This window comes from Lactuca sativa, chromosome 3 (genome assembly GCF_002870075.4).
Source record: "Lactuca sativa cultivar Salinas chromosome 3, Lsat_Salinas_v11, whole genome shotgun sequence".
Classification (NCBI taxonomy): Eukaryota; Viridiplantae; Streptophyta; class Magnoliopsida; order Asterales; family Asteraceae; genus Lactuca; species Lactuca sativa.
In genome coordinates this window covers 66366713-66377111 of record NC_056625.2, presented here as the reverse complement: position 1 = coordinate 66377111, position 10399 = coordinate 66366713, and the positions used below count along the sequence as shown (strand labels likewise).

Genomic DNA, 10399 nt, shown 5'->3' with positions numbered 1-10399 from the left:
CAAAACGCCCCTAGCCTTGGCCTCTGAAATCCATAACGAACACTTTTACAACCGGGCGTTACACTAAATGAGAGATTATTTATCGTAGTAATCAAATGCAGATAATAACAAGTACAATGAATAACATTGTTTATTGATCATTTATAAAACGATAATTATATAATGTTTTATGGCTAATTATGCTTGCTAATGAGTATAAAACAACATCCATGAGGAGTTTCTTTATAAAAACATTAATTGAATTGTTTTTATGTTTGTTTTAATATATTTCTATTTTAACATATTAGGCTTTTACACAGAGGAGTGTGTGTGTGTTAGCTATCTCCACATGAGTTGATTTACACATTTTACTATGAAGCTCAAATCCGGTTTAAATTGGATCTTTTAAGGTTTGTGTCGCTGTCCTCTTGTCCAACATACTTAAACACGAGCACCGGTTCCTCATCTTTCCTTGCTTTATGTTAGAAATTGGGGATGAAATAATTGTTTTGGATTCTCTTAAATTCGTGGTTTCACTATCAAATTGAAGTATTTTTATGGTACAAATCGAATACTCAATTAGGTAAAATTCATAGATTTTGAATTGTGATGATGTGTGTGGTTATGTTCTTGAAGATGTACCAAAAAATGAACAAAACGGTTATAAGATCAATGTCTGAAAACTGTCACAAGATAGTTTTGAATTGTCACAAAAACCCCAAAAATTGTCATAAAAAATGGGTTTTAGGACACACAAGACAGTTCGACCCCAGCCAGGGGCTCTGCCCCTTTGGACTTGCTTGGGGCTATCGCCCTTGGACCCCGCTCGTTGCCCCGGAACCCCTGTTCGTTCAGGGCTTCACCCTTAAATGACATGTACTTTGAATCTTGATTAAACTCAAACAAATGTGCACTCCTCACTTCCTTATTTGTTTAATGTTTATCAACATTGTATTTGGGGAAAATGACTCAGGAGGGTAACCAATTGTTGAGTTTTGTTCTCATTTGATCATTTTCCTTTTTTTTTTTTGTACCTAATATATCATCAAACTTGTTGCTTGTGTTCATCATAACTCTTTGACCGACTATCATATGTGATAGTCAGTCAAAAAGGTTATAGTGAACACAAACAATAAATTCGATGGTATATTGGATACAAAAAAAGACCAAATAAAAAACAAACTCAACAATTTGTTGCCCTACATAATCATTTTCCTATTTAAAAAGCACTCTAGATTCCTGAACAACCCTAATACCAAATTTTAAAAAACTTGAACTAAATCTCTATATTTGTGACAACAAGTCAACCACAAGTACCAAAAATGTAATTTATTTTATTAAATTCGACAACGAATCGGTTTTTCTAGTACCTAGAATAGTACAAACAAATTAAAAATAAATAATTAAATACACACCATATAAACAGAGAAGGGTAACAAAATCTATCATGATTCCTTTCATTTGGTAGCAGCTAGACAAGAGTGACGATAATGGAAGCTCTGCTGAGCTCCTCCGCAACTCTACGACTCCGGCCACCACTTTCTGGCTCCTGCTCATCAAAACCTTCACTTCCTCGCTCTACATTCATACCACCAGCCACCAAAACCTCAAGAAATTCTCCCTTTTCTCGCAAAAACTCACTGTCTAAAACGAACCCTTGTTTCCGAGTCTGCGCGAGTTCTTCTTCGAGATCTGCAACTGAAACCGCTGTCGGTTCTACAACAGTTCCTTCAGAGATGAAAGCCTGGGTGTACAATGAATATGGTGGTGTTGATGTACTGAAGTTCTCTTCGAATGTCACGGTGCCAGAAGTTAACGACGACCAGGTTTTGGTAAAGGTAGTGGCTGCGGCACTTAATCCTGTTGATTTCAAGAGACGGCTTGGCAAATTTCAGGCCACAGATTCCGCCCTACCGGTAATTTCATCGGTTGTTTTGATTTGTTTCGATTGCATTTTGTTTTAAAGTTAAATTCCTTGCAGATAATCTGCATTAAACTATATAATTTCTCGAAATTGTGCATGATTGATGGTCGTTGGCTTTTCGTTTTCTACCACATTTACTCTGAATCTGATTTTGTTCTCGATAACAGACTGTTCCAGGATACGATGTCGCCGGAGTGGTGGTTAAAGTCGGAAGCCAAGTAAAAAGCTTGAAAGTAGGAGATGAAGTATACGGAGATATAAGCGAGAAGGCACTCGATGGACCTAAACAGTCAGGCTCTTTAGCCGAGTACACAGCCGTTGAGGAGAAACTTCTCGCTTTGAAGCCAAAAAGCTTAGATTTCGCACAGGCTGCCAGTCTTCCTCTTGCAATTGAAACTGCATATGAAGGTCTAGAGAGAGCCGGTTTCTCAAAAGGTAAATCAATCCTTGTCTTGAATGGTGCTGGTGGAGTTGGATCGCTTGTGATTCAGGTATCTTCTTAATTTTCATAAAACTTCACTTCGTTATTCCAAATTTATGAGTAAATTGTTTAGTGCGTATGGATTGATAAGCTTTGATGATGATGATGATGCAGCTTGCGAAGCAAGTATTTGGTGCTTCAAAAGTAGCTGCAACAGCTAGTACATCAAAACTCGAGCTGCTGAAAAGCTTAGGTGCTGATTTAGCAATTGATTACACTAAAGAGAACTTCGAAGACTTGCCAGATAAATACGATGTTGTATTTGATGCAATTGGTAAGAGTTGGATCATTATTATTGTGATTGTAATTGTGAATGTGATTGATTATGGAGATAAAACTTTGTTTTTTGGGTGTAGGACAAGGGGAGAAAGCGGTGAAAGTGGTGGTGGAAGGCGGCAGTGTGGTGGTGTTAACCGGTGCAGTGGCAGAACCAGGGTTTAGATTTGTGGTGACGTCAACAGGTTCCACTTTGACTAAATTGAATCCGTATTTGGAGGATGGGAAATTGAAGGCTGTACTTGACCCAAATGGTCCATTTCCGTTTGACCGGGTCAAAGAAGCTTTTGCATACCTTGAAACTGGTCGAGCTACTGGAAAGGTTGTTGTATATCCTGTTTCAGAAGATTATATTTTGGAAAAAATGGCAAAATAAATGTAAACAAACAAAACATCAAACATATTAATTGTCACATTTGATTTGTGTCTAATATATATAAATTCATGAAGACAGAAGACCCTTACATTAGTAGTTTAGTTTAGGGGTAGGTCAGGTCATGTCATGTCATGGATTTATTTGGCCTTATCTTTTTCTAGTTTAAATATACATATTATTGGAAACATTGGATATAAGAAAAAGAAAACACTCATAGAGAAAGAGAGGGTGAAATAGCATGACCAAGACACCAAAAGTCGAAACTACCCTTGAGGAAGTTGTAGTATCCTCCCTGTAGCGAAAGTGATCTATTCAACACTGCTGCTTTAATGAAAGGGTAAGTCAGTAAGTTCCCTAGGGAAACATTCACAGCCTCCTTCTCACAGTGGGTGCATAGTTCTGCAATATCCAAATCGCCGAATTCTGCTTTCACCTTGGTTTTAGCAATGTCACATATCTTTACCCAATCCTCTATGAAGTCACTGCCCATATACACAAAAAAAATGTTACTAGTTTGTAGAAGTAGAAATCAATTAGCAAATGATAAAATGCCACAAAGATTTTGGTTCTTGAATGTTATGAATTTCGGTTCTTGAATGTTATGAATAAAGCGTACAAAGACAATGAAGAAGGAGGTGATTATCTTGTTTATTGCATGAATCATCCAACAAAATGCGACAGAAGACTATTTATGCTAAGAGATCCTCCCCTTATCTACACATGTCATATATGGTCTCTTTAATTTTAGTTTATATCAAATCACACAAACATCGACTCAAAACCAATTTTTCTCGTACAACTATTGATGTTAAGGGAATCCCACAAATTTCCAACTATCAATGTAAAGGAAATATAAGCAATGTCAAAATTTGCTATTGGACTAATTTGATTAAACATTGTTGAGTTGTGGCGTGTGATGCTTTTGGACCTGATTATCGTTACTAGTTGTTATTGCAACCAAGCAATGAATCTATATATAAAATCTCGACGCAATTATAAACATTCAAAATCAATAATATCTTTAGTTTGCTTGTGGACATAGCAAGATCACCTTAATTGTAGTTAATCTTGTGTGAGTCTATGGTTTCGAAACCTACACAAAAGGTATTGCAGACACAATTTTTGTGTTTTGAACCTGCGACTTCAAGGTCATGAGCCTAGCCCTTATGAGTTAACATAGCTCTACCCTCGCATGCAATAAATGTGTTATCACCAAAATTCTAATTAGCATTTTTGGAATGCGAGATCTCTCACCACCCCAATAAGGTTTCTCCATCAAGAACATATAATGTAGCCTCTTTTTCCCCTTTTCATGGCCACTTGAGCACATTTAGAAACTCTAAGCATGTCAATTGTCACCAGAACAAGTATATGTGAACCCTTTCAAGTCCAACATGTAAAACCATGCCAAGTTTTCCTAAGCTCTTAGACAAGTCTAATTTACATGAGAATCCTCAATACTCCATAATTCATTCAAATGTGTATTAATCACGTTGTTGGCAATCCTGCAAGGAACGACGTTCCACATCAATACATTTCCAACACTCACCTCTCTCTTGATACGCCATAAAAGAATCTTTGTTGGGGCACATGTAAAATGACCACCTCGGATCTAAGATCCATGGATCTCCCAAGCTACAATGTAGGGATAACTCCTTTTAAGAGTTCATATATTCTTTTGCAAGGTTTGCATTTAGCCATTTTCCTTTGTTCTTTGGTGGAAACTTGATATTGCTACAATTAGTCATATATTCTAAGCAATATTCAAGTACATTTAGCTACATTTTAGCCATTGATTAAGATATTTGGCATTTAATTTGTTTAAAAATTCTATTTTGTAGCCAAAAAGACATTTTTCAAAGGAAAAAAAAGAGCTAAAACGCAAGTTGGGGACTCAAATATTTGAAGATAACATCAAGAGAAAAAATCGTGTAGAAAATGTGGATGTCACATCGTGGACATACCCTTGCCACGACGTGGTGACGTTTTAAACATGGAACCTTCCTCGATGATTTGCATGGAGACTTGGAACATACGTAAAGAAAATGTTTCCCATGACGTGGCAAGCATTGTGTCACGCAGTGGCAACTGATTTTGGCAAGTTATTTAAACGACCATTAGGTCATATTTTGAGAGAGAGAGAGAGAAGGAGGGAGAGAGAGAGAGAGAGAGAGAGAGAGAGAGAGAGAGAGTTGTTGTTACCTCCAACTAAGGACGACCATAACCTTCTGAGAAACCATTGGAAGGCAAGGAATCGATTGGAAATCACGGATTGAAGAGATCTAGAGGCGAAGAACTTAACAATTCATTCGGTTTGATAGTTTACATAATCTCTATTCTACTTTACTCGTTGTTTATGTGTTTTTCAGATTTAGTTATGGGCTAAATACTCTAACTTTCATTTAACATAGATGAACCCTAATACTATGCGTTGATTTCAAGTTTTATGGATTAATTATGTTGGTTTTTACTTGTGTTTGATATATCATATCTTAGCATATTAAAATTCTAATTTTTATCATTTTATGCACAAGTTTGGTGTAGTTAGATGACCATTCTAGTTGAATGGACTTGATATCTAGTTATTTATGATCATTGAATTGCTAGATATAGAGATGGAACAAATCCTAGGGTTAGGTGGTAATAATTAGTAATTTTAATTATGTTAGAGGGCATTAATTATTATATTATGTGCTTGAATTGTTTGTCTTGATCATAGATATGTAATCATTAGATCTTGTGATTCATAGAAATAACGTTAAAATCAATTTGGTGTTCACTTGTTACATGATCGTTGTAATAGTATATCATAGATTGATAAAAACACTAGGAAATCATAACAAGATAACTATTAACTTTATAATTTGGTAACCATATAAATAATCCATTGCATTAGAAATCAAGAATAGGGTAAAGGTGATTCAAAGCGAAACAAAATTGTTTTTTAATCTTGGTTTAGAATTGTTTTTGTTTGCTTACTTTAGTTTATAGTAATCTTAGTTAATTGTTTAGTTGATATTTAAGTTTTTATGAACTTGCAAAATCATATAAAAACCTCCAATTATTGGTTATTTTTCTTTAGTTTAATTAGTAGCCGATATTTTTTTGTTAGAAATTTTATTCCCTGAATTTGACACCCTACTTACTTTCCTATACAATTACATGACTAGGTATGTTTTAGCTAGTTAAATTAGATAGAATTATAAATATTTAAAAATGTTAGTACATAAATAAAACATATCAACACTAAATGTTTGATTTCACACGATGGACTTGACCTTCCTCCTTTTTATTATTTTACATTTTTCAGATCTATACTTATTCCGACTTGTTACATTCAATTCCGTTGGTTGAGTTTTTAGGACTTTGCACAATTAATGCTTTATGGTGTGCAACAGTTTGATGGAACTTCACCTCAACATTTTTAAAATCTATCAAGGTGGAGTTTAATTCATCAAGATGATTTTATAAGAAGTTAAGAACATAATTTTCCTTCATTGTCAACAAGAATAACCGTTGATCCACAAACTCGATTGAAGTTGTTGAGTTTTGAAGGTGTTGTTTGTTTTTTTTAAACCATTTCAGACCACTTATTACTGCGTCGCGCAGCACACGTGTAGCGCTTGACCATTCACGGTTGTTTGTTTTTCAGAAGACTTCTGACTTAAAAACTGTTGCGCATGTATTGCGTGACACAACACTAAACCAACAGATTCAAACCTCTTCACGCCTTAGTTTAACTTACTGTAGCAGTCTGTAGACGTTAAAAAACAAACATATTTTTTATTACACGTTGCAGTCGTTTGTTCCACATCTTCTGCTACAGAGGATTGCAGAGGTGATCCGCAGACTTCATGTATTTTCTCTTCGGAAAAACAAACAGCACGGAAGTCTCTAATTCATTGGTATTGGTTTACTATTACCCCTAGTGAGAGATTCACCTAATCAAACCTTACGACACTTTCGGTCAACAGTAAATCGAAACATAATCAAAGAACAAAATAGTTGCCATTTGCTCGAGCAAAATCTAACCACAAAATGTATCGCACGGGAACATTTTATCAATCTTCCATGAAGCTATAATACCAATTTGTTATGAGGACATGTGATCGTACTATATCGATTAGGCAATGATGAAAAGACAACAATGATTTCGATTCTTGAATATTGTTATGCATATAAAGATGAAAGATGTGATTATCTTGATTATTATATTGCATTATCTTGATTATCTTGATTATCTTGATTATCTTGATTAATATCATTGTGAGAGGTAGGTACTAGGTAGTATTACTACTTACGAATGTGTTGTCCCGTCGTCCGGGATAGACATGAGTCCTTTAATCCCGCCACAGCAGCTGTGTCCCATTACTAGAATATTTTCCACCTGAAGACCAAATTTTTATTAAACCAAAATTAAGCACAACTTCCTTAATTTAAATATGAAGCTAAAAAATTGTTGTCTAATATCACCTTAAGATGCACTACCGCATATTCAAGAGCTGCCCCCACTCCCGAGTACTTTATCTACACAACAAAAACAAATATTAATTTATCTAAACTAGAATATATATATCCACTCTCATAAAGTCATAATCATCGCAAAAAAATATCAACTATTAGGTTCGACGGAATGGGGATCGGCACACTTCAGCGAACACTGCCCCATGACCTTGGCAAGGAGCTACCGATGAGAGAGAAGAAAATAATGCAATTTTTTTTTACCATTTATTTTATTTTCTTATTTTCAAAAAATAACTCAGAAGAAAAAAAATAAACATACTCCCTTTTTATAATATAACCGTTTTGTTTCAAAATTTTAAATTTTAAACACTCTATCTTTCACTATAAATAACATCATGTTTTTCATTCTACTCTCATAACCTTTTTATTTTTCATCTTCTTTAAAACTCCTCACTAAAAATGATTCATGTTTGGTCAATTGATGAAAAATTCACATTGGTTCATTTATGGGTTGATGTAACAGAAAAGTCAATGAGCATTAACATCACTACGACTACTTTCTGGAGTAGAGTCGCCGAAAGATTCAACCACGAAGCCACTCTACCTTGAGGTAAAGATGAAGTCTTCTCCAAATGGAGACATACAAACGCAGTTTCACTTCATTTTAACAATTAGTTTCATAGGGTGATGAGGGAAGCCAAATAAGGTGAAAATGAAATTATTGTGTTTGTTAACGCTTTCTAGGCTTTCCGTGTAGAAACCAAAAAACATTTCCGGTGAGTTTTAGCAAATTGTGAGTAAGTGCCCTAAAGACATCCATTTTAAGCTCGTCGTCTTCTAATTTCTAGTGAGTTGTGTGTTTTGATTTCTAGTGGTGTTGTGTGTTAATTTTAATTTCAAATGTGTTATGTTTTTTAATTTCAAATGTGTGATTTCCTTTCAAGTTAATGAAATTTAAGTTTTTATTAAAACATTAAAAAATTTAGCGTTACAAGCATGACAACTCATGCATTGTAAATGGCAAAAATTTAAAACAACGTTGCAAATATTAGGTGGTGCCTATGTGGACTATGACAAACTTAGAACCACTCCTTGGTCTTAGTCTTATGAATAGTGGGAGTACTTCTATCATTTCCATTTATAATTAATTAGCAATGATTTGCGGACAAAATTAAAGGACCATGTGCTAGCTAGATGACATGTTTGTTATGATTAATGAAATGAAAGATGCAAATTAAATAATTGAATAAGGTAAAATTAAAGATGATGACCTTGTCATATTGAGGGACCATGTTTGCAATGTTTCGAACCATAAACGCTTCACCTGGTTGGAAATCTAAGATGTGTGAGGGACAAACCCGAGAATCTGAGCACGCAAATACCATGAACTGCATTTCAAATTAAATTAAATTAAATTAACCCCAAAATAACTATTATAAATTTTCCATTATGTGGTCCAAAGACTCTAAGTTTAACTAGCTAGTATCATTATAACCAGATACTTTAGTACTATAAGTTTAAGAGAGATGACCTTGGGACTTTGTCCTTTGCATAGCTCTTCATATAAATCTGGGTTCTTTCTGCAGAAGTAGGCATGAACTGATAACTATTATTATTTCTTCAAGACAAACACAAAGGTCGAAGAAGAGTTCATTTAAAGCTGTACAGTTATCCCTTAGTCGACAAAAAAATTGTAATTCAGAATTTAATATTTCTGTGTCTTAAAATGACATAAGGTACAAAACGCACTCATATTTCTCTGTCTTAAAATGAGCAAATCCGGTCTTTATCCTCTCTACCGGGTTAACGGCTTTGGTAGAGGCCGCCTCCAGATCAGCCGTTAGTTGCTTGATTTTCGCGGCGGCGATGGTTTCAAGCTCGCTTTTCTCACTGCAACACCACCGACAATACGATCGTAAATGCTGACAGTACGTAAAAAACAGACATCTAAATTTGTCAGTAAGATAATGGCTGACAGCAGCAATTGCGGGGACTCACACACAGACAAATGTGTATATATGGTGTCGCAAAAAATATCGGGTTTAATTAGGTTAAGTGAAAGAGATAATGGGACTGATTAAGTAATTAATTTCATAATGAGAAAAAGGATTATCTAATCCGATCATTTAACGAGGTAACGAATCAAACAATCGTAGTCATGGAGGACTATCTTATATATAATTTCATCAAAATTAATGGAAAAAACACGTACCTGAGAAGCTGCTTCAGTCCTTCAATGGCGTCGTCGTATGAATACTCTTCCGTCATCTCTTCTCCTTACGAACTTGACGAAATTCTGATAGCTAGACAAAGAAAAAATAAATTATAATCGGATTAAATTGAAATCGAGTATATAGCTTCATCTAATCACGTATCAGATCATATATATTTACATACATATGTTGATGAGTGATAAAAAATCCAGAGAGCGAAATGATCAGACAATCGGTACTCTTTGATGAAAGAGAACGTAAAGAAACAATGAAATCATAAGCGGATGATTGTGGTTATGATGTCGGTGGATCATGTGGAGTACTTGATTTGCATTAAAACCTTGTCGTTGTAAAGTTGAACATTTGATCGCTGCTTCAAATTCAGATCAGCTGTGCTGATGGAGACGAGGGGATGAAGAACAGGCCAGACCACACACGTTTAGGCTTCCGTAACTACCTTATTTATAGCTACACCTTTAGAGCCGTGTATCTTGGTGGATATCAAGGTTTTTTATCCCATACAAAAAAAAATGGTAAGAACCCGATACAAAAATGGTATGAACCGTGATTCCGTTTGTTAAAGGCACAAACTTAACATGCACAAACATTAAAAGTAATTTTTGGATATAATGCGGTCATATGTGGAAGATGTATATTGAATGAAATGGATATGGTCACATGTTAGG

At 35.0% G+C, this 10399-nt stretch overlaps 2 protein-coding genes across 2 annotated transcripts; one reads left to right on the top strand and one right to left on the bottom strand.

The window, feature by feature from the left end:
- The first annotated feature begins 1416 nt into the window (after nt 1-1416).
- Nucleotides 1417-3116, top strand: LOC111888377 (2-methylene-furan-3-one reductase). The gene is made up of 4 exons (XM_023884563.3): nt 1417-1895; nt 2071-2394; nt 2499-2658; nt 2741-3116. Exons 1-4 carry the CDS (start codon nt 1470-1472, stop codon nt 3034-3036), a joined length of 1206 nt encoding a protein of 401 aa, XP_023740331.1. The 5' UTR covers nt 1417-1469; the 3' UTR covers nt 3037-3116.
- On the bottom strand, nt 3040-10164 carry LOC111888379 (carbonic anhydrase 2). The gene is made up of 8 exons (XM_023884564.3): nt 9898-10164; nt 9713-9803; nt 9250-9390; nt 9032-9080; nt 8772-8888; nt 7510-7563; nt 7338-7423; nt 3040-3518 (listed from the first exon to the last, which is right to left on the bottom strand). Exons 2-8 carry the CDS (start codon nt 9766-9768, stop codon nt 3248-3250), a joined length of 774 nt encoding a protein of 257 aa, XP_023740332.1. The 5' UTR covers nt 9769-9803; nt 9898-10164; the 3' UTR covers nt 3040-3247.
- Between the last annotated feature and the right edge of the window lie 235 nt (nt 10165-10399).